This window comes from Salmo trutta, chromosome 4, assembly GCF_901001165.1.
Source record: "Salmo trutta chromosome 4, fSalTru1.1, whole genome shotgun sequence".
In the NCBI taxonomy this organism is placed as follows: Eukaryota; Metazoa; Chordata; class Actinopteri; order Salmoniformes; family Salmonidae; genus Salmo; species Salmo trutta.
The window spans coordinates 64171298-64198950 of record NC_042960.1 but is presented as its reverse complement, the minus strand read 5'-3'; the positions used below and the strand labels follow the sequence as shown (position 1 = coordinate 64198950).

The following is a 27653-nucleotide window of genomic DNA, read 5'->3' as shown; positions in this document are numbered from 1 at the left end:
AGCTTGTGTTCTAACGGCTAGTCTACCTGCTGCCCTGTGTCAGCTTGTGTTCTAACTGCTAGACTACCTGCTGCCCTGTGTCAGCTTGTGTTCTAACTGCAAGACTACCTGCTGGCCTGTATCAGCTTGTGTTCTAACTGCTAGACTACCTGCTGCCCTGTGTCAGCTTGTGTTCTAACTGCTAGTCTACCTGCTGCCCTGTATCAGCTTGTGTTCTAACTGCTAGACTACCTGCTGCCCTGTGTCAGCTTGTGTTCTAACTGCTAGACTACCTGCTGCCCTGTGTCAGCTTGTGTTCTAACTGCTAGACTACCTGCTGCCCTGTGTCAGCTTGTGTTCTAACGGCTAGGCTACCTGCTGCCCTGTGTCAGCTTGTGTTCTAACTGCTAGACTACCTGCTGCCCTGTGTCAGCTTGTGTTCTAACTGCTAGGCTACCTGCTGCCCTGTGTCAGCTTGTGTTCTAACGGCTAGACTACCTGCTGCCCTGTGTCAGCTTGTGTTCTAACTGCTAGACTACCTGCTGCCCTGTGTCAGCTTGTGTTCTAACTGCTGCCCTGTGTCAGCTTGTGTTCTAACTGCTAGGCTACCTGCTGCCCTGTGTCAGCTTGTGTTCTAACGGCTAGACTATTTGCTGCCCTGTGTCAGCTTGTGTTCTAACTGCTAGACTCTCTGCTGCCCTGTGTCAGCTTGTGTTCTAACTGCTGCCCTGTGTCAGCTTGTGTTCTAACTGCTAGACTACCTGCTGCCCTGTGTCAGCTTGTGTTCTAACTGCTAGACTACCTGCTGCCCTGTGTCAGCTTGTGTTCTAACTGCTAGACTACCTGCTGCCCTGTGTCAGCTTGTGTTCTAACTGCTAGACTACCTGCTGCCCTGTGTCAGCTTGTGTTCTAACTGCTAGACTACCTGCTGCCCTGTGTCAGCTTGTGTTCTAACTGCTAGACTACCTGCTGCCCTGTGTCAGCTTGTGTTCTAACGGCTAGTCTACCTGCTGCCCTGTGTCAGCTTGTGTTCTAACTGCTAGACTACCTGCTGCCCTGTGTCAGCTTGTGTTCTAACTGCTAGACTACCTGCTGCCCTGTATCAGCTTGTGTTCTAACTGCTAGACTACCTGCTGCCCTGTGTCAGCTTGTGTTCTAACTGCTAGACTACCTGCTGCCCTGTGTCAGCTTGTGTTCTAACGGCTAGGCTACCTGCTGCCCTGTGTCAGCTTGTGTTCTAACTGCTAGACTACCTGCTGCCCTGTGTCAGCTTGTGTTCTAACTGCTAGACTACCTGCTGCCCTGTGTCAGCTTGTGTTCTAACTGCTAGACTACCTGCTGCCCTGTGTCAGCTTGTGTTCTAACTGCTAGACTACCTGCTGCCCTGTGTCAGCTTGTGTTCTAACTGCTAGACTACCTGCTGCCCTGTGTCAGCTTGTGTTCTAACTGCTAGACTACCTGCTGCCCTGTGTCAGCTTGTGTTCTAACTGCTAGACTACCTTCTGCCCTGTGTCAGCTTGTGTTCTAACTGCTAGGCTACCTGCTGCCCTGTGTCAGCTTGTGTTCTAACTGCTAGACTACCTGCTGCCCTGTGTCAGCTTGTATTCTAACTGCTGCCCTGTGTCAGCTTGTGTTCTAACTGCTAGGCTACATCAATGTGATTGTTTGCTGTGTTTGAAATGGACTCGTTTGGGGGGACAGGCAGCACTGAAGCGGTGAGATCACTCAAGGACACTTGAACAAGAGACCCATTGAGGAGGTTCAGAAACATTTTGGTTCTGATTTGGAGCCAGTAGCAGCACTACACAATAGAACTGTTGATTGTTAGTTGTGAAACCGCCGCTCCTTTTGGACTGAGTCATTAGAACTCCTGAAGAGCAGCCTTTATATTGGGTTTTTAGTAATGACCTGCGTACCATTTATGAATAAGCAGTAAACCTGTAGGCTATTCGGTTGCACCCAAAGATTTAATCAGTTTCATTTCCATGCATGTGGATGGGTGTTGATTCCGGGCGAGAGGGGGAGATTATTTTCTTACCATTTGCATCAGTGTCCATGGAAGTGTTTATCCAGCCAAGTGCACTACCAGCAACTGAAGAGAGAAAGGAGTGAGCGAGATCGTATCAGTACTGGAAGGTGTGAATACGTGTTTGTCTCACAGAATGATACCCATGTGTTTTACTAGTGTCTGACTTGAGACTTAACGGCCCACTGGGCAAAAACACTGGTTCAATCAACGTTGTTTCAATGTATTGTGATGTGGAAAATACTGTACATTACATTTGTAACTTTTTAGTGGTGGAATTTCAACCACAGGATTATGTTATTGTGGTAACCAAATTTCAACATAGACAAACCTTGTATAAAATATCTGAAATGTCAGATCCTCAACGTTATATCCACTATCCGAAAAAAAAAAAAAAATATATATATATAGGCTGTGCAGCACCTCCTACTGGAGAGTTGATCTATCTACAGCTATTCATATGGTCTCCCATCCAGGGTTTTAACCAAGCTCAGTCTTCCTTAGATATTTGTCACTGACTACTATCAATGTGCTATCGTGAGAATGATTGTTGAAAGATCTCTTAATAACTAAATATATTTACTGTTGCGAAAATATTACAAAAGGGTCGGTTTAACAAAAGCAAATTAAATGTAACTATACTTTATAAGTCATGTATCGTCAATGAGACTATTTCGGTCTATAAACAATAGGATTAAGTCATGATGAACCTATCCTAAGCATTATCTTTTCAATGTTGATATTTGGTTGCGTTGACAACCGAACGCAATTCAATATCACTTTTGAAATAAGGTGAATAGCGTAAAGTTAAGGCTATCTTACAAACTAATGTAACAGTATTTATTCAACCTTAAAGTGAGTAACACATCCATGGACACATGTTGAGGTTACTGTAACTATACATTTCTTCTTATGTAATCATAGAGAGCGTGAACGTTCAGGATAGCAGGTCATAGGTCATCGCAGGTCTGTGATCACATTTGCGGTAATAATCTGTACAGAATCTGGAATGTTATGGATCACTTGCACCATGTACTTTTAATGTAATCTCAACCGTAATCCATGTCATTGGGTTGTGCTATTAGATGAAGCACAGTGAGAACACACACAGTGAGAAATATAAAAAATATCGGACATTGTTTTCCCATTTGAACTTTGTTGTGCTTTTAAATGGTTCATAGCGCTGTGATAACACATTTAGATGACAACCAACCCAGAATTTAGACCTTGTTTTTCCATTGGAATTTGGTTGTGCTTTTTAGATGGTTGAAAGCATAGTGATAACACATTGGGAATTCAACAAACTTCTGGCTGACTTTTTTTGAGTGGATGAATAAAGGTTGAAATCTCATTGATCAACGTCTCAACCAAATATTACCCACATTTCCACGTTGAAATGAAGTGGCGTGCCCAGTTTGGAAGTGAGGCTGCATTGTTAATAAAGTCTCTGAATTAAATGTATGTTTTGAACTATCCAGTGTTTTAATATCGTATATAGATCATTTTTAACCATCATCTCAATGCTAGGCTGGTCTCAGTCTGTTGATCACTATGTGATAATGACCATGGGTGTTGGCAAGACAACACACACAGATCTGGGACCAGGCTATCTCAGTGTACGTCACTCTGGTCCTGGGGGACCTAGGATGCCAGACAGCACACACAGATCTGGGACCAGGCTATCTCAGTGTACGTCACTCTGGTCCTGGGGGAACTAGGATGCCAGACAGCACACACAGATCTGGGACCAGGCTATCTCAGTGTACGTCACTCTGGTCCTGGGGGACCTAGGATGCCAGACAGCACACACAGATCTGGGACCAGGCCATCTCAGTGTACGTCACTCTGGTCCTGGGGGAGCTCGGATGCCAGACAGCACACACAGATCTGGGACCAGGCCATCTCAGTGTACGTCACTCTGGTCCTGGGGGAGCTCGGATGCCAGACAGCCAGTCACCAAGGGGCTTACTGAACTTCAGAGAACATGACGCTTTGAATAAAAGTGGAAAGAATAGAGGATGTTTGGCAGATGAAACCAGGAAATACGTTGTCTGGGGAGTCACCGGGCATTCACCTACACTGACGAATTAGGCAAAAGTTTTAGAATGGAAGGATGAAAGAGCGAGCAGGGTTGTGTAACTGACAAAGAGAGAATCACATTCTAACACAACCCTGCTCTCTCATCGCCTCTACACTCTTAGAACCTAAAACAGTTCTTCGGCTGGCCCCAGAACCCTTCTTGGTTCCAGGTAGAACCCTTCTTGGTTCCAGGTCATCACCATCAGAATGCCTCCATCATCACCATCAGAATGCCTGTGGAAGCCTCCATCAGAATGCCTGCTTCCACAGGCATTCTGATGGTGATGATGGAGGCTTCCACAGGCATTCTGATGGTGATGATGGAGGCTTCCACAGGAATTCTGATGGTGATGGAGGCTTCCACAGGCATTCTGATGGTGATGATGGATGCTTCCACAGGCATTCTGATGGTGATGGAGGCTTCCACAGGCATTCTGATGGTGATGGAGGCTTCCACAGGCATTCTGATGGAGGCTTCCACAGGCATTCTGATGGTGATGATGGATGCTTCCACAGGCATTCTGATGGTGATGGAGGCTTCCACAGGCATTCTGATGGAGGCTTCCACAGGCATTCTGATGGTGATGATGGAGGCTTCCACAGGCATTCTGATGGTGATGATGGAGGCTTCCACAGGCATTCTGATGGTGATGATGGAGGCTTCCACAGGAATTCTGATGGTGATGGAGGCTTCCACAGGCATTCTGATGGTGATGATGGAGGCTTCCACAGGCATTCTGATGGTGATGATGGAGGCTTCCACAGGAATTCTGATGGTGATGGAGGCTTCCACAGGCATTCTGATGGTGATGATGGATGCTTCCACAGGCATTCTGATGGTGATGGAGGCTTCCACAGGCATTCTGATGGAGGCTTCCACAGGCATTCTGATGGTGATGATGGAGGCTTCCACAGGCATTCTGATGGTGATGATGGAGGCTTCCACAGGCATTCTGATGGTGATGATGGAGGCTTCCACAGGAATTCTGATGGTGATGATGGAGGCTTCCACAGGCATTCTGATGGTGATGATGGAGGCTTCCACAGGCATTCTGATGGTGATGATGGAGGCTTCCACAGGCATTCTGATGGTGATGATGGAGGCTTCCACAGGAATTCTGATGGTGATGGAGGCTTCCACAGGCATTCTGATGGTGATGATGGATGCTTCCACAGGCATTCTGATGGTGATGGAGGCTTCCACAGGCATTCTGATGGAGGCTTCCACAGGCATTCTGATGGTGATGATGGAGGCTTCCACAGGCATTCTGATGGTGATGATGGAGGCTTCCACAGGCATTCTGATGGTGATGATGGAGGCTTCCACAGGCATTCTGATGGTGATGATGGAGGCTTCCACAGGAATTCTGATGGTGATGGAGGCTTCCACAGGCATTCTGATGGTGATGATGGAGGCTTCCACAGGCATTCTGATGGTGATGATGGAGGCTTCGATACAGTCGTGCTTAGACCTCCACACTTGGAACTCATGCCAAATCAACCAATAAACCACCTTCACCTTACGTCACTGTGATTAGAGAAGAGAAGCATTGATGAGACTCTTTCTCAGGAGATCTATTTTACACTGAGAGTACAAAACATGAACAACGGCTCTTTCCATAACGGACTGACCAGGTGAATCCAGGTGAAAGCTATGACCCCTTATTGATGTCACTTGTTAAATCCACTTTAATCAGTGTAGATGAAGGGAAGGAGACAGGTTAAAGAAGGATTTTTAATCCTTGAGATAATTGAGACATGGATTGTGTATGTGTGCCATTCAGAGGGTGAATGGGCAAGACAAAATATTTAAGTGCATTTGAACGGGGTAGTAGGTGCCAGGCGCACCGGTTTGTGTCAAGAACTGCAACGCTGCTGGGTTTTTCACGTTCAACAGTTTCCCGTGTGTATCAAGAATGATCCACCACTCCAAGCTAACCAGTCAACTGTTAGCATGCCTTTCTTCCCTCATACAGCCACTGCTGTTTTTCTCATTAACAACTCTCTAGTCTCAGAGTAGTGTCACAATGGTATTAGTAGGTAATGAAAGAGGATGTTGTTGTTTAAGGTCAGGGCGCACTACTGTAGGCTGTGTACCAGTTTAGTGGACTGACAGGAAACCACTCGTGACAAGCAGGAAACCACTCGTGACAAGCAGGAAACCACTCATGACAAGCAGGAAACCACTCATGACAAGCAGGAAACCACTCATGACAAGCAGGAAACCACTCATTACAAGCAGGACCCCCCGTTCCCTCCCCTCTTTCCTCTGTTCCCTCCCCTCTTTCCCCTGTTCCCTCCCCTCTTCCTCTGTTCCCTCCCCTCTTTCCCCTGTTCCCTCCCCTCTTCCTCTGTTCCCTCCCCTCTTCCCTCTGTTCCCTCCCCTCTTCCCTCTGTTCCCTCCCCTCTTCCCCCTGTTCCCTCCCTTCTTCCCTCTGTTCCCTCCCCTCTTCCCCCTGTTCCCTCCCCTCTTCCTTCTGTTCCCTCCCCTCTTCCCCCTGTTCCCTCCCCTCTTCCCTCCGTTCCCTCCCCTCTTCCCCCTGTTCCCTCCTCTGTTCCCTCCCCTCTTTGCTCTGTTCCCTCCCCTCTTCCCTCTGTTCCCTCCCCTCTTTGCTCTGTTCCCTCCCCTCTTCGCTCTGTTCCCTCCCCTCTTTCCCCTGTTCCCTCCCCTCTTCCCTCCGTTCCCTCCCCTCTTCCCCCTGTTCCCTCCTCTGTTCCCTCCCCTCTTTGCTCTGTTCCCTCCCCTCTTCCCTCTGTTCCCTCCCCTCTTTGCTCTGTTCCCTCCCCTCTTCGCTCTGTTCCCTCCCCTCTTTCCCCTGTTCCCTCCCCTCTTCCCTCCGTTCCCTCCCCTCTTCCCCCTGTTCCCTCCTCTGTTCCCTCCCCTCTTCCCTCTGTTCCCTCCCCTCTTCCCTTTGTTCCCTCCACCCATCCTCTGTTTGTTATGCTAGGTGTTCCACAGCGTGGCATTTCCCATTGACTTTACATCTGCTAAAACTACAGAAAGGAAAAAGCCTTTTGAAACTGTTTACGAAAAGAAAGGTCTAGGCGCAAGTGGGAAGTTGTCAGGGAATAATTGCATTAGCCACAAATGCTAAGGATTGTTACCAGATCTTCCTCAGACATGCTTCTCTCCCCTTTTTACCAAACTTCCTCTGGGACAGGGGGAATATAAGGCTTTTCACACCCCTGAGCTGAGTGAAACCAAGCTGCCTGGTTGTGAATCCATCATTGTTTCTGAAAAGGCCAATGTGAAAAGAACATATCAGCTGGCAGCACAGTACGGTTTGACTAGGCAACAACGAGTAGAAAAGGTTGTGTACTTGTGTATGACTGAAGTGTTTATCATTTAGTTTTCTCAGTCTGTGATGAGGTGTTGTATTGTTCTGTTCTGTCGCCTCAGGATGATGATGATGATGATGACGATGATGATGGACCAACAGGAGCAGAGTGATGACATCAGTGTCCTGAGCCCGCTGGAGTTGCTGACCGATGCCGCCAAGGAGGACGATGGGCACTGCCAACCACAGTTCAGGTGAGGCATCTCCTCTTCTTTGACACAGATATAGGATCAGCTAAATCCCCCCAATACCTCCTCAATTATCATTTTAAAGGGATAGTTGGATCAGTTTGCAATTAAGCCTTTTTTTCCCCAGAGTCAGATGAACTCATGGATACCAGAAATGAGTGTTATTTTAGCATGCGTTCGGCCTAAAAATCAAAGATGCCTCCGACTCTAGTGTGAAAGTGGTCTCCCTCCCCGCGGACTCCAGAGTGGTAAACAGATGGATAGTGTCTCCCCATGCTGTTAACAAGCCATCTCTGATTAGAAGCTGAACAAGCATTCTTCATGAGTCTGCTCCCATATTGCTACATTTTCAGTGCAGACACTGTAACTTACACTGTAAGTTATGGTGAATGTTATGGTGAATGTTATGGTGAATGTTATGGTGAATGTTATAGTGAATGTTATGGTGAATTTTATGGTGAATGTTATAGTCAATGTTATGGTGAATGTTATAGTGAATGTTATGGTGAATGTTATGGTGACTGTTATGGTGAATGTTATGGTGTATGTTATGGTGAATGTTATTGTTGAATGTTATGGTGAATGTTATGGTGAATGTTATGGTGACTGTTATGGTGAATGTTATGGTGAATGTTATGGTGAATGTTATGGTGAATGTTATAGTGAATGTTATGGTGAATGTTATGGTGAATGTTATGGTGAATGTTATAGTGAATGTTATGGTGTATGTTATGGTGAATGTTATAGTGAATGTTATAGTGAATGTTATGGTGAATGTTATAGTGAATGTTATAGTGAATGTTATGGTGAATGTTATGGTGAATGTTATGGTGAATGTTACAGTGAATGTTATGGTGAATATTATAGTGACTGTTATAGTGAATGTTATGGTGAATGTTATAGTGAATGTTATGGTGAATGCTATGGTGAATGTTATAGTGAATATTATAGTGAATGTTATGGTGAATGTTATAGTGACTGTTATAGTGAATGTTATGGTGAATGTTATGATGAATGTTATGGTGAATGTTACGGTGAATGTTACAGTGAATATTATAGTGAATGTTATGGTGAATGTTATGGTGAATGTTATAGTGAATGTTATGGTGAATGTTATGGTGAATGTTATAGTGACTGTTATGGAGAATGTTATGGTGACTGTTATAGTGAATGTTATGGTGACTGTTACGGTGAATGTTACGGTGAATGTTACGGTGAATGTTTTAGTGAATGTTATGGTGAATGTGATAGTGAATGTTGTGGTGAATGTTATGGTGAATGTTATGGTGAATGTTATAGTGAATGTTATGGTGAATGTTATAGTGACTGTTATGGTGAATGTTATAGTGAATGTTATAGTGAATGTTATGGTGACTGTTATGGTGAATGTTATGGTGACTGTTATAGTGAATGTTATAGTGAATGTTATGGTGAATGTTATAGTGTATGTTATGGTGAATGTTATGGTGAATGTTACGGTGAATGTTACGGTGAATGTTACGGTGAATGTTATAGTGAATATTATGGTGAATGTTATGGTGACTGTTATGGTGAATGTTATGGTGTATGTTATGGTGAATGTTACGGTGAATGTTATTGTTGAATGTTATGGTGAATCTTATGGTGAATGTTATGGTGAATGTTATGGTGAATGTTATAGTGAATGATATGGTGAATGTTATAGTGAATGTTATGGTGAATGTTATGGTGAATGTTACGGTGAATGTTACGGTGAATGTTACAGTGAATATTATAGTGAATGTTATGGTGAATGTTATGGTGAATGTTATAGTGAATGTTATGGTGAATGTTATGGTGACTGTTATAGTGAATGTTATGGTGAATGTTACGGTGAATGTTACGGTGAATGTTATAGTGAATATTATAGTGAATGTTATAGTGAATGTTATAGTGAATGTTATAGTGAATGTTATGGTGAATGTTATGGTGAATGTTATAGTGAATGTTATGGTGAATGTTATAGTGACTGTTATAGTGAATGTTATGGTGAATGTTATGGTGAATGTTATAGTGAATGTTATGGTGAATGTTATGGTGACTGTTATAGTGAATGTTATGGTGACTGTTATAGTGAATGTTATGGTGAATGTTATGGTGAATGTTATGGTGAATGTTACGGTGAATGTTACAGTGAATGTTATAGTGAATGTTATAGTGAATGTTATGGTGAATGTTATGGTGAATGTTATGGTGAATGTTATGGTGAATGTTATGGTGAATGTTATAGTGAATGTTATGGTGAATGTTATAGTGACTGTTATAGTGAATGTTATGGTGAATGTTATGATGACTGTTATAGTGAATGTTATGGTGAATGTTATGGTGAATGTTATGGTGAATGTTATAGTGAATGTTATAGTGAATGTTATGGTTAATGTTATGGTGACTGTTATGGTGAATGTTATGGTGAATGTTATAGTGAATGTTATAGTGTATGTTATGGTGAATGTTATGGTGAATGTTATAGTGAATGTTATGGTGAATGTTATGGTGAATGTTACGGTGAATGTTACAGTGAATATTATAGTGAATGTTATGGTGAATGTTACGGTGAATGTTATAGTGAATGTTATGGTGAATGTTATGGTGAATGTTATAGTGAATATTATAGTGAATGTTATGGTGAATGTTATGGTGAATGTTATAGTGAATGTTACGGTGAATGTTACGGTGAATGTTACAGTGAATATTATAGTGAATGTTATGGTGAATGTTATAGTGACTGTTATGGTGAATGTTATGGTGACTGTTATAGTGAATGTTATGGTGACTGTTACGGTGAATGTTACGGTGAATGTTACGGTGAATGTTACGGTGAATGTTACGGTGAATGTTATAGTGAATGTTATAGTGAATGTTATGGTGAATGTTATGGTGAATGTTATGGTGAATGTTACGGTGAATGTTACGGTGAATGTTATGGTGAATGTTATAGTGAATCTTATGGTGAATGTTATGGTTTATGTTATGCTGAATGTTATGCTGAATGTTATGGTGAATGTTATGGTGAATGTGTCAAGACTGATCCCAGTACACTGCCAGTCAGCAAAACTGGTTACAATGACATCATGATCAGGTTGTGTACTGGTTGTATATGGACGCTTTGTTAAAGTCTTTTAAGCAACGATAAAATAACGTCATTAAGATGTAATTTACAAGCACCCGCAATAACATCTGCTAAATATGTGTATGTGACCAATAAAATTACATTTGATTAGATGTGCCATTGTCCATTGCAGTCGTTGCTTGCTGGGTTGACTAAAGACAGGGAGGCAAATTAGCAACTAGCATTATAATGTACAGTGATATCTCCACCTCTTTCTGCCCCTATTCAATAACCCTGTCCGCTCCTCTTAAGTAGCCTACAAGTCCCCACTTGAATTCTGCTCCACCCTGCAGGCCCCTATGTATACAGAATGAGTTAGTAGCTTAGAATACAACAAAGGACTGCCAAACACTGGCATCTTGCCCATCAAAGACAGTTAAAGGTCTCTGTGGTCTGTTTCCTTTTCCCTTCCTATTTATTTACGTTGGCATCGAGTAGAATAGAATCACACCTTGTGATTCAACATGGATGACTAGGTGGGAAGGCTGTCTCGAGGTCTGTGTGGGGAAGGCTGTCTCGAGGTCTGTGTGGGGAAGGCTGTCTCGAGGTCTGTGTGGGAAGGCTGTCTCGAGGTCTGAGTGGGGAAGGCTGTCTCGAGGTCTGAGTGGGGAAGGCTGTCTCGAGGTCTGTGTGGGGAAGGCTGTCTCGAGGTCTGTGTGGGAAGGCTGTCTCGAGGTCTGAGTGGGGAAGGCTGTCTCGAGGTCTGAGTGGGGAAGGCTGTCTCGAGGTCTGTGTGGGGAAGGCTGTCTCGAGATCTGTGTGGGGAAGGCTGTCTCGAGATCTGTGTGGGGAAGGCTGTCTCGAGGTCTGGGTGGGAAGGCTGTCTCGAGGTCTGTGTGGGAAGGCTGTCTCGAGGTCTGTGTGGGAAGGCTTTCTCGAGATCTGTGTGGGGAAGGCTGTCTCGAGGTCTGTGTGGGGAAGGCTGTCTCGAGGTCTGGGTGGGAAGGCTGTCTCGAGGTCTGTGTGGGAAGGCTGTCTCGAGGTCTGTGTGGGGAAGGCTGTCTCGAGATCTGTGTGGGGAAGGCTGTCTCGAGGTCTGGGTGGGAAGGCTGTCTCGAGGTCTGTGTGGGAAGGCTGTCTCGAGGTCTGTGTGGGAAGGCTGTCTCGAGATCTGTGTGGGGAAGGCTGTCTCGAGGTCTGTGTGGGGAAGGCTGTCTCGAGGTCTGTGTGGGGAAGGCTGTCTCGAGGTCTGTGTGGGGAAGGCTGTCTCGAGGTCTGTGTGGGGAAGGCTGTCTCGAGGTCTGTGTGGGGAAGGCTGTCTCGAGGTCTGGGTGGGAAGGCTGTCTCGAGGTCTGAGTGGGGAAGGCTGTCTCGAGGTCTGAGTGGGGAAGACTGTCTCGAGGTCTGAGTGGGGAAGGCTGTCTCGAGGTCTGTGTGGGGAAGGCTGTCTCGAGGTCTGTGTGGGGAAGGCTGTCTCGAGGTCTGTGTGGGGAAGGCTGTCTCAAGGTCTGTGTGGGGAAGGCTGTCTCGAGGTCTGGGTGGGAAGGCTGTCTCGAGGTCTGAGTGGGGAAGGCTGTCTCGAGGTCTGTGTGGGGAAGGCTGTCTCGAGGTCTGAGTGGGGAAGGCTGTCTCGAGGTCTGTGTGGGGAAGGCTGTCTCGAGGTCTGGGTGGGAAGGCTGCCTCGAGGTCTGTGTGGGGAAGGCTGTCTCGAGGTCTGAGTGGGGAAGGCTGTCTCGAGATCTGTGTGGGGAAGGCTGTCTCGAGGTCTGTGTGGGGAAGACTGTCTCGAGGTCTGTGTGGGGAAGGCTGTCTCGAGGTCTGTGTGGGGAAGGCTGTCTCGAGGTCTGTGTGGGGAAGACTGTCTCGAGGTCTGAGTGGGGAAGGCTGTCTCGAGGTCTGAGTGGGGAAGGCTGTCTCGAGGTCTGAGTGGGGAAGGCTGTCTCGAGGTCTGTGTGGGGAAGGCTGTCTCGAGGTCTGTGTGGGGAAGGCTGTCTCGAGGTCTGGGTGGGAAGGCTGTCTCGAGGTCTGAGTGGGGAAGGCTGTCTCGAGGTCTGAGTGGGGAAGACTGTCTCGAGGTCTGAGTGGGGAAGGCTGTCTCGAGGTCTGTGTGGGGAAGGCTGTCTCGAGGTCTGTGTGGGGAAGGCTGTCTCGAGGTCTGTGTGGGGAAGGCTGTCTCAAGGTCTGTGTGGGGAAGGCTGTCTCGAGGTCTGGGTGGGAAGGCTGTCTCGAGGTCTGAGTGGGGAAGGCTGTCTCGAGGTCTGTGTGGGGAAGGCTGTCTCGAGGTCTGAGTGGGGAAGGCTGTCTCGAGGTCTGTGTGGGGAAGGCTGTCTCGAGGTCTGGGTGGGAAGGCTGCCTCGAGGTCTGTGTGGGGAAGGCTGTCTCGAGGTCTGAGTGGGGAAGGCTGTCTCGAGATCTGTGTGGGGAAGGCTGTCTCGAGGTCTGTGTGGGGAAGACTGTCTCGAGGTCTGTGTGGGGAAGGCTGTCTCGAGGTCTGTGTGGGGAAGGCTGTCTCGAGGTCTGTGTGGGGAAGACTGTCTCGAGGTCTGAGTGGGGAAGGCTGTCTCGAGGTCTGAGTGGGGAAGGCTGTCTCGAGGTCTGAGTGGGGAAGGCTGTCTCGAGGTCTGTGTGGGGAAGGCTGTCTCGAGGTCTGTGTGGGGAAGGCTGTCTCGAGGTCTGAGTGGGAAGGCTGTCTCGAGGTCTGAGTGGGGAAGGCTGTCTCGAGGTCTGGGACCCAACCCTTTATACGTAATTTTTGTGACATGTTCTTTGACCCAGGATGATTAGCTAGCTTACACATGCTAACCTGACAGCCTATAACTCATATGACCCTGTTTCTATAATAACGTATTTTCCATATTCTACCCAACTGTCATCTCATGACCCATTTACACCCTAGTCTTTTGATACAGTATTATTGATCTTGTCTATGACTGTCGTCAATCTAAAGTGCACAGAACAGAGTTATGCCCTGACATAGACCATAGCTACCCTAGTCTGTCAGACCTGGGTTAATCTCTCACTGTCAGCCCTGGGCTAACCTCTCACTGTCAGCCCTGGGTTAACCTCTCACTGTCAGCCCTGGGTTAATCTCTCACTGTCAGCCCTGGGTTAATCTCTCACTGTCAGCCCTGGGCTAACCTCTCACTGTCCAGCCCTGGGTTAACCTCTCACTGTCAGCCCTGGGTTAACCTCTCACTGTCAGCCCTGGGTTAATTTCTCACTGTCAGCCCTGGGTTAATCTCTCACTGTCAGCCCTGGGTTAATCTCTCACTGTCAGCCCTGGGCTAACCTCTCACTGTCAGCCCTGGGTTAACCTCTCACTGTCAGCCCTGGGTTAATCTCTCACTGTCAGACCTGGGTTAATCTCTCACTGTCAGCCCTGGGCTAACCTCTCACTGTCAGCCCTGGGCTAATCTCTCACTGTCAGCCCTGGGCTAATCTCTCACTGTCAGCCCTGGTTTAACCTCTCACTGTCAGCCCTGGGATAACCTCTCACTGTCAGCCCTGGGTTAATCTCTCACTGTCAGCCCTGGGCTAATCTCTCACTGTCAGCCCTGGGCTAACCTCTCACTGTCAGCCCTGGGATAACCTCTCACTGTCAGCCCTGGGCTAACCTCTCACTGTCAGCCCTGGGCTAATCTCTCACTGTCAGCCGTGGGCTAACCTCTCACTGTCAGCCCTGGGTTAACCTCTCACTGTCAGACCTGGGTTAACCTCTCACTGTCAGCCCTGGGATAACCTCTCACTGTCAGCCCTGGGTTAATCTCTCACTGTCAGCCCTGGGCTAACCGCTCACTGTCAGTCCTGGGATAACCTCTCACTGTCTGACCTGAGCTAAACTCTAACCTCTCACTGTCACAGACAGAGAGACAGACAGACAGGAACAATGGTGGACATCTTGAAGCATGTGGGGACAGCAGACTGGGATATGGACAGATTGAATATGTCCGTAAACACTCCAGCCAGCTGGTCTGCGCATGCTCTGAGGATGCCGAGGGTTAACACACTTAAATGTTTTACTTACTGTAAGTACAATACAGTATAGTACAATACAGTATAATACAATACAATACAGTACAGTACAATACAATACAATACAGTACAGTACAATACAGTATAATACAGTACAATACAGTTCAACACAGTACAATACAATACAGTACAGTCTAATACAATATAGTATAATACAATAAAGTACATTACAATACAGTACAATACAGTATAATACAGTACAGTATAATACAGTACAGTAAAGTGCAGTACAGTACAATACAATAAAATACTGTACAGTATAATACAAAACAGTACAATACAGTACAGTATAATACAATGCAATACAGTACAATACAATACAGTTGGCAGCAGAGAACTGGAAGGAAAGGCAGCCAAAGGAGGTGTTGGCTTTGGGGATGACCAGTGAGATATACCTGCTGGAGCACATGCTATGGGTGGGTGTTGTTATGGTGACCAGTGAGCTGAGATAAGGCGGAGCTTTACCTAGCAAAGACTTATAGATGACCTGGAGCCAGTGGGTCTGGCGACGAATATGTAGCGAGGGCCAGCCGACTAGAGCATACAGGTCGCAGTGGTGGGTAGTATATTGGGCTTTGGTGACAAAACGGATGGCACTGTGATAGACTGCATCCAGTTTGCTGAGTAGAGTGTTGGAGGCAATTTTGTAAATGACATCGCCGAAGTCGAGGATCGGTAGGATAGTCAGTTTTACAAGGGTATGTTTGGCAGCATGAGTGAAGGAGGCTTTGTTTTGCGAAATAGGAAGCCGATTCTAGATTTAATTTTTGATTGGAGATGTTTAATATGAGTCTGGAAGGAGAGTTTACAGTCTAACCAGACACCTAGGTATTTGTAGTTGTCCACATATTCTAAGTCAGAACCGTCCAGAGTAGTGATGCTGGACGGGCGGGCAGGTGCAGGCAGCGATCGGTTGAAAACATGCATTTAGTTTTACTAGCGTTTAAGAGCAGTTGGAGGCCACGGAAGGAGTGTTGTATGGCATTGAAGCTCGTTTGGAGGTTTGTTAACGCAGTGTCCAAAGAAGGGCCAGATGTATACAGAATGTTGTCGTCTGCGTAGAGGTGGATCAAGGAATCACCAGCAGCAAGAGCGACATCATTGATATATACAGAGAAAAGCGTCGACCAGAGAATTGAACCCTGTGGTACCCCCATAGAGTCTGCCAGAGGTCCGGACAACAGGCCCTCCGATTTGACACACTGAACTCTATCTGAGAAGTTGTTGGTGAACTAGGCGAGAGAGTCATTTGAGAAACCAAGACTGTTGAGTCTGCCGATAAGAATACGATGATTGACAGAGTTGAAAGCCTTGGCCAGGTCGATGAAGACGGCTGCACAGTACTGTCTTTTATCGATGGCGGTTATGATATCGTTTAGTACCTTGAGCGTGGCTGAGGTGCACCTGTGACCAGCTCGGAAACCGGATTGCACAGCGGAGAAGGTTCGGTGGAATTTGAAATGGTCAGTGATCTTGGCTTTCGAAGACTTTAGAAAGGCAGGGCAGGATGGATATAGGTCTGTAACAGTTTGTGTCTAGAGTGTCACCCCCTTTGAAGAGGGGGATGACCGCGGCAGCTTTCCAATCTTTGGGGATCTCGGACGATACGAAAGAGAGGTTGAACAGACTGGTAATAGGGGTTGCAACAATGGCGGCGGATAATTTTAGAAAGAGAGGGTCCAGATTGTCTAGCCCAGCTGATTTGTACAGATCCAGGTTTTGCAGCTCTTTCAGAACATCTGCTATCTGGTTTTGGGTGAAGGAGAAGCTGGGGAGGCTTGGGCAAGTAGCTGCGGGGGGTGCGGAGCTTTTGGCCGGGGTTGGAGTAGCCAGGAGGAAAGTATTGCCAGCCGTAGAGAAATGCTTATTGAAATTCTTGATTATCGTGGATTTATCGGTGGTGACAGTTCTACATTTTTTGAAAGGGACATGCTTATTGAAGATAGTGAGGAAATTACTTTTAAAGAATAACCAGGCATCCTCTACTGACGGGATGAGGTCAATATCCTTCCAGGATACCCGAGCCAGGTCGATTAGAAAGGCCTGCTCGCAGAAGTGTTTTAGGGAGCGTTTGACAATGATGAGGGGTGGTCATTTTACCGCGGACCCATAGCGGAAGCAGGCAATGAGGCAGTGAGATCCTGATTGAAAACAGCAGAGGTGTATTTGGAGGGTAAGTTGGTCAGGATAATATCTATGAGGGTGCCCATGTTTATGGATTTAGGGTTGTACCTGGTGGGTTCCTTGATAATTTGTGTGAGATTGAGGGCATCTAGTTTAGATTGTAGGACTGCCGGGGTGTTAATCATATCCCAGTTTAGGTCACCTAACAGAACAAACTCTGAAGATAGATGGGGGGCGATCAATTCACCTATGGTGTCCAGGGCACAGCTGGGAGCTGAGGGGGGTCTATAACAGGCGTCAACAGTGAGAGACTTATTTCTGGAGAGATTCATTTTTAAAATTAGAAGCTCAAACTGTTTGGGCATAGACCGCGAAAGTATGACAGAACTTTGCAGACTATCTCTGCAGTAGATTGCAACTCCTCGCCCTTTGGCAGTTCTATCTTGACGGAAACTGTTGAAGTTGGGAATGGAAATCTCAGAATTTTTGGTGGCCTTCCTAAGCCAGGATTCATACATGGCAAGGACATCAGGGTTGGCGGAGTGTGCTAAAGCAGTGAGTAAAACAAACTTATAGAGGAGGCTTCTGATGTTAACATGCATGAAACCAAGGCTTTTACAGTTACAGAAGTCAACAAATGAGAGCACCTGGGGACACGCAGAGCCTGGGTTAATCTCCACATCACCCGAGGAACAGAGGAGGAGTAGAATGAAGGTACGGCTAAAGGCTATCAAAACTGGTCTAGTGCGTTGGGGACTGAGAATAAAAGGAGCAGATTTCTGGGTGTGGTAGTATAGATTCAGGGCATAATGTACAGACAGGGGTATGGTAGGGTGCGGGTACAGTGGAGGTAAACCTAGGCATTGAGTGACGATAAGAGAGGTTGCATCTCTGGATGCACTAGTTATGCTGGGTGAGGTCACCGCATGTGTGAGAGGTGGGATAAAAGAGGTATCTGAGGCATGCTGAGTGGGACTAGGGGCTCCGCAGTAAACTAAAACAACAATAACTATCCTAAACAACAGTATACAAGGCATATTGACATTAGAGAGAGACATAAAGCGAGGCATAAAGCAATCGCAAGTGTTGATTGGGAGAGCTAGCTAAGACAACAATGGGTAAGACAACAACAGCTAATCAGCTAAGACAACAACAACAGGTAAAATGGCGATGAATGGGCAGAGAGGGTCAGTTAACTACACACAGGGCCTGAGTTCTAGGCTGGGGCCGACAGATAAACAAAATAAACAAAATGGAGTACCGTGATTAATGAACAGTCCAGCAGGCATCAGCTATGTAGCCAAGTGATCATAGGGTCCAGTGAACAGCAATGGATGAAACAGGGATGCCGCTAGGTAGTCGTTACTACGCTAGCAAGCGGGAGACACAGCGCTCAAAAAAAAAAGTTAGCAGGCCGGGGCTAGTAGGAACGTCTGCGCCGACGTCCGGCAAAGGTCAGTTGAGGGCACAGCGGATGGAATTACTTCGGCAGACCAGTCGTGATGGAACGGCGGGGCTCCGTGTCGACAAAGGGTCCAGGCCAGTTGGCAAAAGAGGTATTGGAGCTGGAGTAATTTCGTTTGCTAGTCGGGAGATGCGCCTGGTTCGCGGCTAACTGGTGCTAGCTTCGGGACAAGGGCGTTAGCCACTATAGCCACTCGGTAGCAGCTAGCTAGCAGAGATGATCCGATGCAAAGGTCCAGAGCTTACGGCAATATTCCGGTGGTGTAGTGGATTCTAGTCGTGTTAGTAAAGAGTCCGGGAGGCATCGGCTGTGCAGCCGAGTGATCATAGGGTCCACTGAGCAAGCCAGTAGATCGGCGTGGCTCAAGGCTAGCTTCGGGGCTGGGCCACTCGGTGGCAGCTAGCTAGGTGCTATGATCAGGAGTTGTGGTCCAGGGCTTACGGCAGGAATCCGGTGTTGTAGTGGAGAAAAACAGTCCGATATGCACAGAGTTGATAACGCGCTGTGCAGACTGGCAGGCTGGCAGGTATTATCCAGGCTAAAAGTCTGTGTGTCTGTACTAAAGGTAAAGGCCGCTAGCAGTGGTTAACAATGACTAAATAGCTAGTAGCTAATTAGCTGGTTAGCTTCTGATGGCTAGCCTCTGATGGAGGTTCTGGCTATAAGGTCTAAAAATAGCAGATCCGTATCACATTGGGTGAGGCGGGTTGCAGGAAGGTATATTTAATTTAAAAATGGAAAAAGAGATATATATTGAAATATATAAAAAAAAAACGAAAAATACCAAATTTACGCTGCAGAACGACAAACAACGTCTGCACTGCTACGCCATCTTGGATCTTTTTGGAGTGCTGGTCTAGGATCAATTTGGCTTTTTAGATCATAATGAATACGATTACATGGACTGGGGGGGGGGCCTGATCCTAGATCAGCACTCCAACTCTGATCCTGTCCGTCAATGTCATCTCATTCATTAAATCACTGCCTACATGAAATGATCAAACAGGAGCCATGTCATCTTCAAGCTGCTTGAAACAGTACTGTGGTTGTGAGCTGAGCACCAGCAGAATGCTCAATAACACCTCCCTGAGGTTGAACCCACCCCCCCCACACACACACACACACACACACACACACACACACACAGTGCTGCAGCCCAGTGCACGTGCCTGCACACGTTGACTAGAGAAGAGCAGAGACCCTGTTATGTAACACATATCTACTGGAAGGGAGGGGAGGAAAGGAGGAGCGAGGGGAGGAAAGGAGGAGGGAGGGGAGGAAAGGAGGGGAGAGGGGAGGAAAGGAGGAGTGGGGGGAGGAGGAGAGGGGGGAAGGAGGAGGGATGGGAGGAAATGAGGTGGGAGGGGAGGAAAGAAGAAGAGGGGGGAGGAAAGAAGAAGAGAGGGGAGGAAAGGAGGAGAGGGGAGGAAAGGAGGAGAGGGGGGGAAGGAGGAGGGAGGAGAGGGGAGGAAAGGAGGAGCGGGGAGGAAAGGAGGAGGGGGACGATAGAGGGGAGGAAAGGAGGTGGGAGGGGAGGAAAAGAGGAGAGAGGGGAGGAGGAGAGGGGGGAAGGAGGAGGGAGGGGAGGAAAGGAGGAGGGGGACGATAGAGGGGAGGAAAGGAGGTGGGAGGGGAGGAAAAGAGGAGAGGGGGGAAGGAGGAGGGAGGGGAGGAAAGAAGAAGAGAGGGGAGGAAAGGAGGAGAGGGGGGGAAGGAGGAGGGAGGAGAGGGGAGGAAAGGAGGAGCGGGGAGGAAAGGAGGAGGGGGACGATAGAGGGGAGGAAAGGAGGTGGGAGGGGAGGAAAAGAGGAGAGAGGGGAGGAGGAGAGGGGGGAAGGAGGAGGGAGGGGAGGAAAGGAGGAGGGGGACGATAGAGGGGAGGAAAGGAGGTGGGAGGGGAGGAAAAGAGGAGAGAGGGGAGGAGGAGAGGGGGGAAGGAGGAGGGAGGGGAGGAAAGAAGAAGAGAGGGGAGGAAAGGAGGAGAGGGGGGGAAGGAGGAGGGAGGAGAGGGGAGGAAAGGAGGAGGGGGGGAGAGAGGGGAATAAAGGAGGTGGGAGGGGAGTAAAGGAGGAGAGAGGGGAGGAAAGGAGGAGAGAGGGGAAAGGAGGAGGGAGGGGAGGAAAGGAGGAGAGAGGAAAGGAGGAGGGGGAGGAAAGGAGGAGGGGGGAGAGGAAGAGTGAGAATGATAGTAGAGGATTGAGGGCCAAAATAGAGGGAGAGGAGAGAGAAATGGATTGGGGAAGAGAGAGAGAGAATGAGTCACACACACACAAACATACACACACACACACACACACACACACACACACACTGAGATTAGACACCATCCACTGCCAGGGTACCTAGTGAACTACCAGCCTGTTACTGGAGAAGCATGGCTCAGCCTTTATACCAGGGATGGTGTAGAAGCGTATCTTCTCTTGAGAGCCATGTCTGCCTTTCTCAATAGCAAGGCTATGGTCACTGAGTCTGTACAAAGTCAAAGCTTTCCTTAAGTTTGGGTCAGTCACAGTGGTCAAGTATTCTGCCACTGTGTACTCTCTGTTTAGGGCCAAATAGCATTCTAGTTTGCTCTGTTTTTTTGTTAATTCTTTCCAATGTGTCAACTAATTCTCTTTTTGTTTTCTCATGATTTGGTTGGGTCTAATTGTGTTGCTGTCCTGGGGCTCTTTGGGGTGTGTTTGTGTTTGTGAACAGAGCCCCAGGACCAGCTTGCTTAGGGGGCTCTCCTCCAGGTTCATTTCTCTGTAGGTACTGGCTTTGTTATGGAGGTTTGGGAATCACTTCCTTTTAGTTGGTTGTAGAATTAATCGGCTCTTTTCTGGATTTTGATAATTAGCGGGTATTAGCCTAATTCTGCTCTGCATGCATTATTTGGTGTTTTACATTGTACACAGAGGATATTTTTGCCTCAATTTGGTGTTTGTCCCATTTAATGAATTCTTGGTTGGTGAGCAGACCCCAAACCTCACAACCATAAAGGGCAATGGGTTCTGTAATTGATTGAAGTATTTTTAGCCAGATCCTAATTGGTATGTTGAATTTATGTTCCTTTTGATGGCATTGATGGCCCTTCTTGCCTTGTCTCTCAGATCGTTCACAGCTTTGTGGAAGTTACCAGTGGCGCTGATGTTTAGGCCGAGGAATGTATTGTTTTTTTGTGTGCCCTAGGGCAACAGTGTCTAGATGGAATTTTTATTTGTGGTCCTGGCGACTGGACCTTTTTTGGAACACCATTATTTTTTTCGTACTGAGATTTACTGTCAGTTCCCAGGTCTGACAGAATCTGTGCAGAACATCTAGGTGCTGCTGTAGGCCCTCCTTGGTTGGTGACAGAAACACCAGATCATCAGCAAACAGTAGACATTTGATTCTAGTAGGGTTAGGCCGGGTGCTGCAGACTGTTCTAGTGTCCTCGCCAATTCGTTGATATATATGTTGAAGAGGGTGGGGCTTATGATGCGTCCCTGTCTCACTCCACGGCCCTGTGGAAAGAAATGTGTGTGTTTTTTGCCAATTTTAACCGCACACTTTGTGTACATGGATTTTATAGTGTCGTATGTTTTTCCCCCAACACCACTTTCCATCAATTTGTATAGCAGACCCTCATGCCAAATTGAGTCAAAAGCTTTTTTGAAATCAACAAAGCATGAGAAGACTTTGTTTTGGTTTCTTTGTTTGTCAATTAGGGTGTGCAGGGTGAATACGTGGTCTGTCATACGGTAATTTGGTAAAAAGCCAATTTGACATTTGCTCAGTACATTGTTTTCACTGAGGAAATGAACTAGTCTGCTATTAATGATCATGCAGAGGATTTTCCCAAGGTTGCTGTTGACACATATCCCACGGTAGTTATTGGGGTCAAATTTGTCTCCACTTTTGTGGATTGGGGTGATCAGTCCTTGGTTCCAAATATTGGGGAAGATGCCAGAGCTAAGGATGATGTTAGAGTGTTAGTATAGCCAATTGGAATTTGTGGTCTGTATATTTGATCATTTCATTGAGGATACCATCAACACCACAGGCCTTTTTGGGTTGGAGGGTTTGTATTTTGTGCTGTAGTTCATTCATTGTAATTGGAGAATACAGTGGGTTCTGGTAGTCTTTAATAGTTGATTCTAAGATTTGTATTTGATCATGTATATGTTTTTGCTGTTTGTTCTTTGTTATAGAGCCAAAAAGATTGGAGAAGTAGTTTACCCATACATTTTGGAATGATAACTCTTTGTGTGTCTCTCTCTCTCTCTTTCTGTCTCCCTCTTTCTGTCTCTCTCCCTCTCTCTCTCAATTAAATTCAATTCAATTTAAGGGGCTTTATTGGCATGGGAAACATATGTCTAAATTTGCCAAAGCAAGTGAAATAGATAATAAACAAAAGTGAAATAAACAATACAAAAATTAACAGTAACCATTACACTACACAAAAGAAAAAAGACATTTCAAATGTCATATGTATATAAAGTCGTGGCCAAAAGTTTTGAGAATGTTTCCACAACATTTGCTGCTTCAGTGTCTTTAGATATTTTTGTCAGATGTTACTATGGAATACAGAAGTATAATTACAAGCGTTTCATAAGTGTCAAAAGGCATTTATTGACAATTACATGAAGTTGATGCAAAGACTCAATATCTGCAGTGTTGACCCTTCTTTTTCAAGACCTCTGCAATCCGCCCTGGCATGCTGTTAATTAACTTCTGGGTCACATCCTGACTGATGGCAGCCCATTCTTGCATAATCAATGCTTGGAGTATGTCAGAATTTGTGGGTTTTTGTTTGTCCACCCGCCTCTTGAGGATTGACCACAAGTTCTCAATGGGATTAAGGTCTGGGGAGTTTCCTGGCCATGGACCCAAAATATTGATGTTTTGTTCCCCGTGCCACTTAGTTATCACTTTTTCCTTATGGCAAGGTGCTCCATCATGCTGGAAAAGGCATTGTTCATCACCAAACTGTTCCTGGATGGTTGGGAGAAGTTGCTCTCGGAGGATGTGTTGGTACCATTCTTTATTCATGGCTGTGTTCTTCGGTAAAATTGTGAGTGAGCCCACTCCCTTGGCTGAGAAGCAACCCCACACATGAATGGTCTCAGGGTGCTTTACTGTTGGCATGACACAGGACTGATGGTAGCGCTCACCTTGTCTTCTCCGGACAAGCTTTTTTCTGGATGCCCCAAACAATCGGAAAGGGGATTCATCAGAGAAAATGACTTTACCCCAGTCCTCAGCAGTCCAATCCCTGTACCTTTTGCAGAATATCAGTCTGTCCCTGATGTTTTTCCTGGAGAGAAGTGGCTTCTTTGCTGCCCTTCTTGACACCAGGCCATCCTCCAAAAGTCTTCGCCTCACTATGCGTGCAGATGCACTCACACCTGCCTGCTGCCATTCCTGAGCAAGCTCTGTGTGGTGGTGCTCCGATCCCACAGCTGAATCAACTTTAGGAGACGGTCCTGGCGCTTGCTGGACTTTCTTGCGTGCCCTGAAGCCTTCTTCACAACAATTGAACCACTCTCCTTGAAGTTCTTGATGATCCGATATATGGTTGATTTAGGTGCAATCTTACTGGCAGCAATATCCTTGCCTGTGAAGCCCTTTTTGTGCAAAGCAATGATGACGGCACGTGTTTCCTTGCAGGTAACCATGGTTGACAGAGGTAGAACAATGATTCCAAGCACCACTCTCCTCTTGAAGCTTCCAGTCTGTTATTCGAACTCAATCAGCATGACAGAGTGATCTCCAGCTTTGTCCTCGTCAACACTCATACCTGTGTTAATGCGCGAATCACTGACATGATGTCAGCTGGTCCTTTTGTGGCAGGGCTGAAATGCAGTGGTAATGTATTTTGGGGATTCAGTTCATTTGCATGGCAAAGAGGGACTTTGCAATTAATTGCAATTCTTCTGATCACACATAACATTCTGGAGTATATGCAAATTGCCAACATACAAACTGAGGCATCAGACTTTGTGAAAATGAATATTTGTGTCATTCTCAAAACTTTTGGCCACGACTGTACAGTGTTGTAACGATAATGAACCTGTTCTCTGATCAAACCACTTTAGATAATGAACCTATTCTCTGATGAAATTGATCAAAAAATACATCATGACTTTTTTCCCCCTTCATCTCTAGCTCCTCCCTCTTTCACCTTCTCTCCTCCCTCTCTCCTCCCTTTTCTCTTCCCTCTCTCGCCCTATCCTCCCTCCTTCTCTCTTCCCTCTCTCCTCTGTCTCTCCTCCCTCCCTCTCTCCTCTCTTCCCTCTCTCCTCTGTCTCGCCTCCCTCTCTCCTGCTCTCTTCCCTCTCTCCACTGTCTCTCGCTCCTTCTCTCCTCCCTCTCTCCTTCTCTCTTCCCTCTCCTCTCTCTCGCTCCCTCTCTCCTCCCTTTCTCCTCCCTCTCCTCTCTCTTTCTCTCCCTGTCTTTCTTTCTACCTTTCTCTGTGGCTGGGTGTCTGTTGGTATAATTGGTTGTGTGCGTGTGTGTGTGTGATGAGAGTGTGCCTTAGAGAGGCTGCGTTACACACACACACACACATTATGGCTGCACAATTAATCAAATTCACGTCAAAATCGCAATATTGATATGTACAATATCCATATCATAAGAGATATCCACATCGTAAGAGATATCCACATCGTAAGAGATATCCACATCGTAAGAGATATCCACATCGTAAGAGATATCCATATCGTAAGAGATATCCATATCGAAAAGACATCCATATCGAAAAGATATCCATATCGTAAGAGATATCTATATCGCCACACAGCTGCGTGTAAAGTCTGTTTAAATAGTATATAGTCTTCTCTCTACTTCCTCTTCCAACACACCAAGCCCCGCCCCCTATCACTCAAACAGTACAGTTTCTCCTCCTCTGTTAGTCACTATACATTTAATTGTCTTTTCTGTTAGGTCAAATGTAGTCAATAGATTGTTCCAAACAAGAACGATGCTTGTTTCCACTTTGCTTCTTTAATATACTCTGAGTATACCAAACATTAAGAACACCTTCATAATATTGAGTTGCCCCTCCTCCCCTGTTGTCCTCAGAACAGCCTCAATTCATCAGGTCATGGACTCTACAAGGTGTTGAAAGTGTTCCACAGGGATGCTGGCCCATGTTGACTCCAATGCTTCCCACAGTTGTGTCAAGTTGGTTGGATGTCCTTTGGGTGGTGGACCATTCTTGAATCACACTGGAAACTGTTGAGTGTGGAAAAACCCAGCAGCGTTGCAGTTCTTGACACAAACCGGTGTGGCTGGCACCTACTACCGTAGCCTGTTCAAAGGTGCATAAATATTTTGTCTTGCCCATTTATCCTCTGAATGGCACACATACACGATCCATGTGGCGAGTGGCGCAGCGGTCTAAGGCACTGCATCTCAGTGCTAGAGGTGTCACTACAGACCCTGGTTTGATTCCAGGCTGTATCACAACTGGCCGGGATTGGGAGCCCGATGGGGCTGTGCACAGTTGGCACAGCGTCGGCCGGGTTTGGCCGGGGTAGGCTGTCATTGTAAATAAGAATTTGTTCTTAACTGACTTGCCTCGTATAATAAAAAATGTCTCAAGTCTTGAAAATCTTTATTTAACCTTTCATATAAACTGATTGAAGTGGATTTAACAAGTGACATCCATAAGGGATCATAGCATTCACCTGGATTCACCTGGTCAGTCTGTGTCATGGAAAGAGCAGGTGTTCTTAATGTTTTGTACTCTCATTATAAATCATCAAATCAAATTGTATTTGTCACATGTGCCGAATACAACCTTACAGTGAAATTCTTACAAGCCCTTAACCAACAATGCAGTTTAACGAAAATACCTTAAAAAAAATAAGAATAACAAATAAGTGAAGAGCTGCAGTAAAATAACAATAGCGGGGCTATATACAGGGGGTACCGGTACAGAGTCAATGTGGAGGCTATATACAGGGGGTACGGTACAGAGTCAATGTGGAGGCTATATACAGGGGATACCGGTACAGAGTCAATGTGGAGGCTATATACAGGGGGTACCAGTACAGAGTCAATGTGGAGGCTATATACAGGGGGTACCGGTACAGAGTCAGTGTGGAGGCTATATACAGGAGGGTACCAGTACAGAGTCAGTGTGGAGGCTATATACAGGGGGTAACGGTACAGAGTCAATGTGCGGGGGCTATATACAGGGGGTACCTGTACAGAGTCAATGTGCGGGGGCTATATACAGGGGGGTACCGGTACAGAGTCAATGTGGAGGCTATATACAGGGGGTACCAGTACAGAGTCAATGTGGAGGCTATATACAGGGGGTACCGGTACAGAGTCAGTGTGGAGGCTATATACAGGGGGGTAACGGTACAGAGTCAATGTGCGGGGGCTATATACAGGGGGTACCTGTACAGAGTCAATGTGCGGGGGCTATATACAGGGGGTACCTGTACAGAGTCAATGTGGAGGCTATATACAGGGGGTACCGGGACAGAGTCAATGTGGAGGCTATATACAGGGGTACCGGTACAGAGTCAATGTGGAGGCTATATACAGGGGGTACCAGTACAGAGTCAATGTGGAGGCTATATACAGGGGGTACCGGTACAGAGTCAATGTGGAGGCTATATACAGGGGGTACCGGTACAGAGTCAATGTGCGGGGGCTATATACAGGGGGTACCAGTACAGAGTCAATGTGGAGGCTATATACAGGGGGTACCGGTACAGAGTCAGTGTGGAGGCTATATACAGGGGGGTAACGGTACAGAGTCAATGTGTGGGGGCTATATACAGGGGGTACCTGTACAGAGTCAATGTGGAGGCTAAATACAGGGGGTACCGGGACAGAGTCAATGTGGAGACTATATACAGGGGGTACCGGTACAGAGTCAATGTGCGGGGGCTATATACAGGGGGTACCAGTACAGAGTCAATGTGGAGGCTATATACAGGGGGTACCGGTACAGAGTCAATGTGGAGGCTATATACAGGGGGTACCGGTACAGAGTCAATGTGCGGGGGCTATATACAGGGGGTACCAGTACAGAGTCAATGTGGAGGCTATATACAAGGGTACCGGTACAGAGTCAGTGTGGAGGCTATATACAGGGGGGTACCTGTACAGAGTCAATGTGGAGGCTATATACAGGGGGGTACGGTACAGAGTCAATGTGGAGGCTATATACAGGGGGGTACCTGTACAGAGTCAATGTGGAGGCTATATACAGGGGGTACCGGTACAGAGTCAATGTGGAGGCTATATACAGGGGGGTACCTGTACAGAGTCAATGTGGAGGCTATATACAGGGGGTACCGGTACAGAGTCAATGTGGAGGCTATATACAGGGGGTACCGGTACAGAGTCAATGTGCGGGGGCTATATA

General features: G+C 46.7%; 1 protein-coding gene across 6 annotated transcripts in view; it reads left to right on the top strand.

The window, feature by feature from the left end:
- Positions 1-27653, top strand: part of LOC115192855 (GRAM domain-containing protein 2A-like) — an 85953-nt gene that overhangs the window by 22810 nt on the left and 35490 nt on the right. For all 6 annotated transcript variants that reach the window (XM_029751758.1, XM_029751754.1, XM_029751757.1 and 3 more), the window contains one exon: positions 7485-7616. In XM_029751758.1, the coding sequence (XP_029607618.1) occupies positions 7486-7616 (131 nt within the window). In that variant the 5' untranslated portion in view covers position 7485. The remainder of the gene's footprint in view (positions 1-7484; positions 7617-27653) is intronic.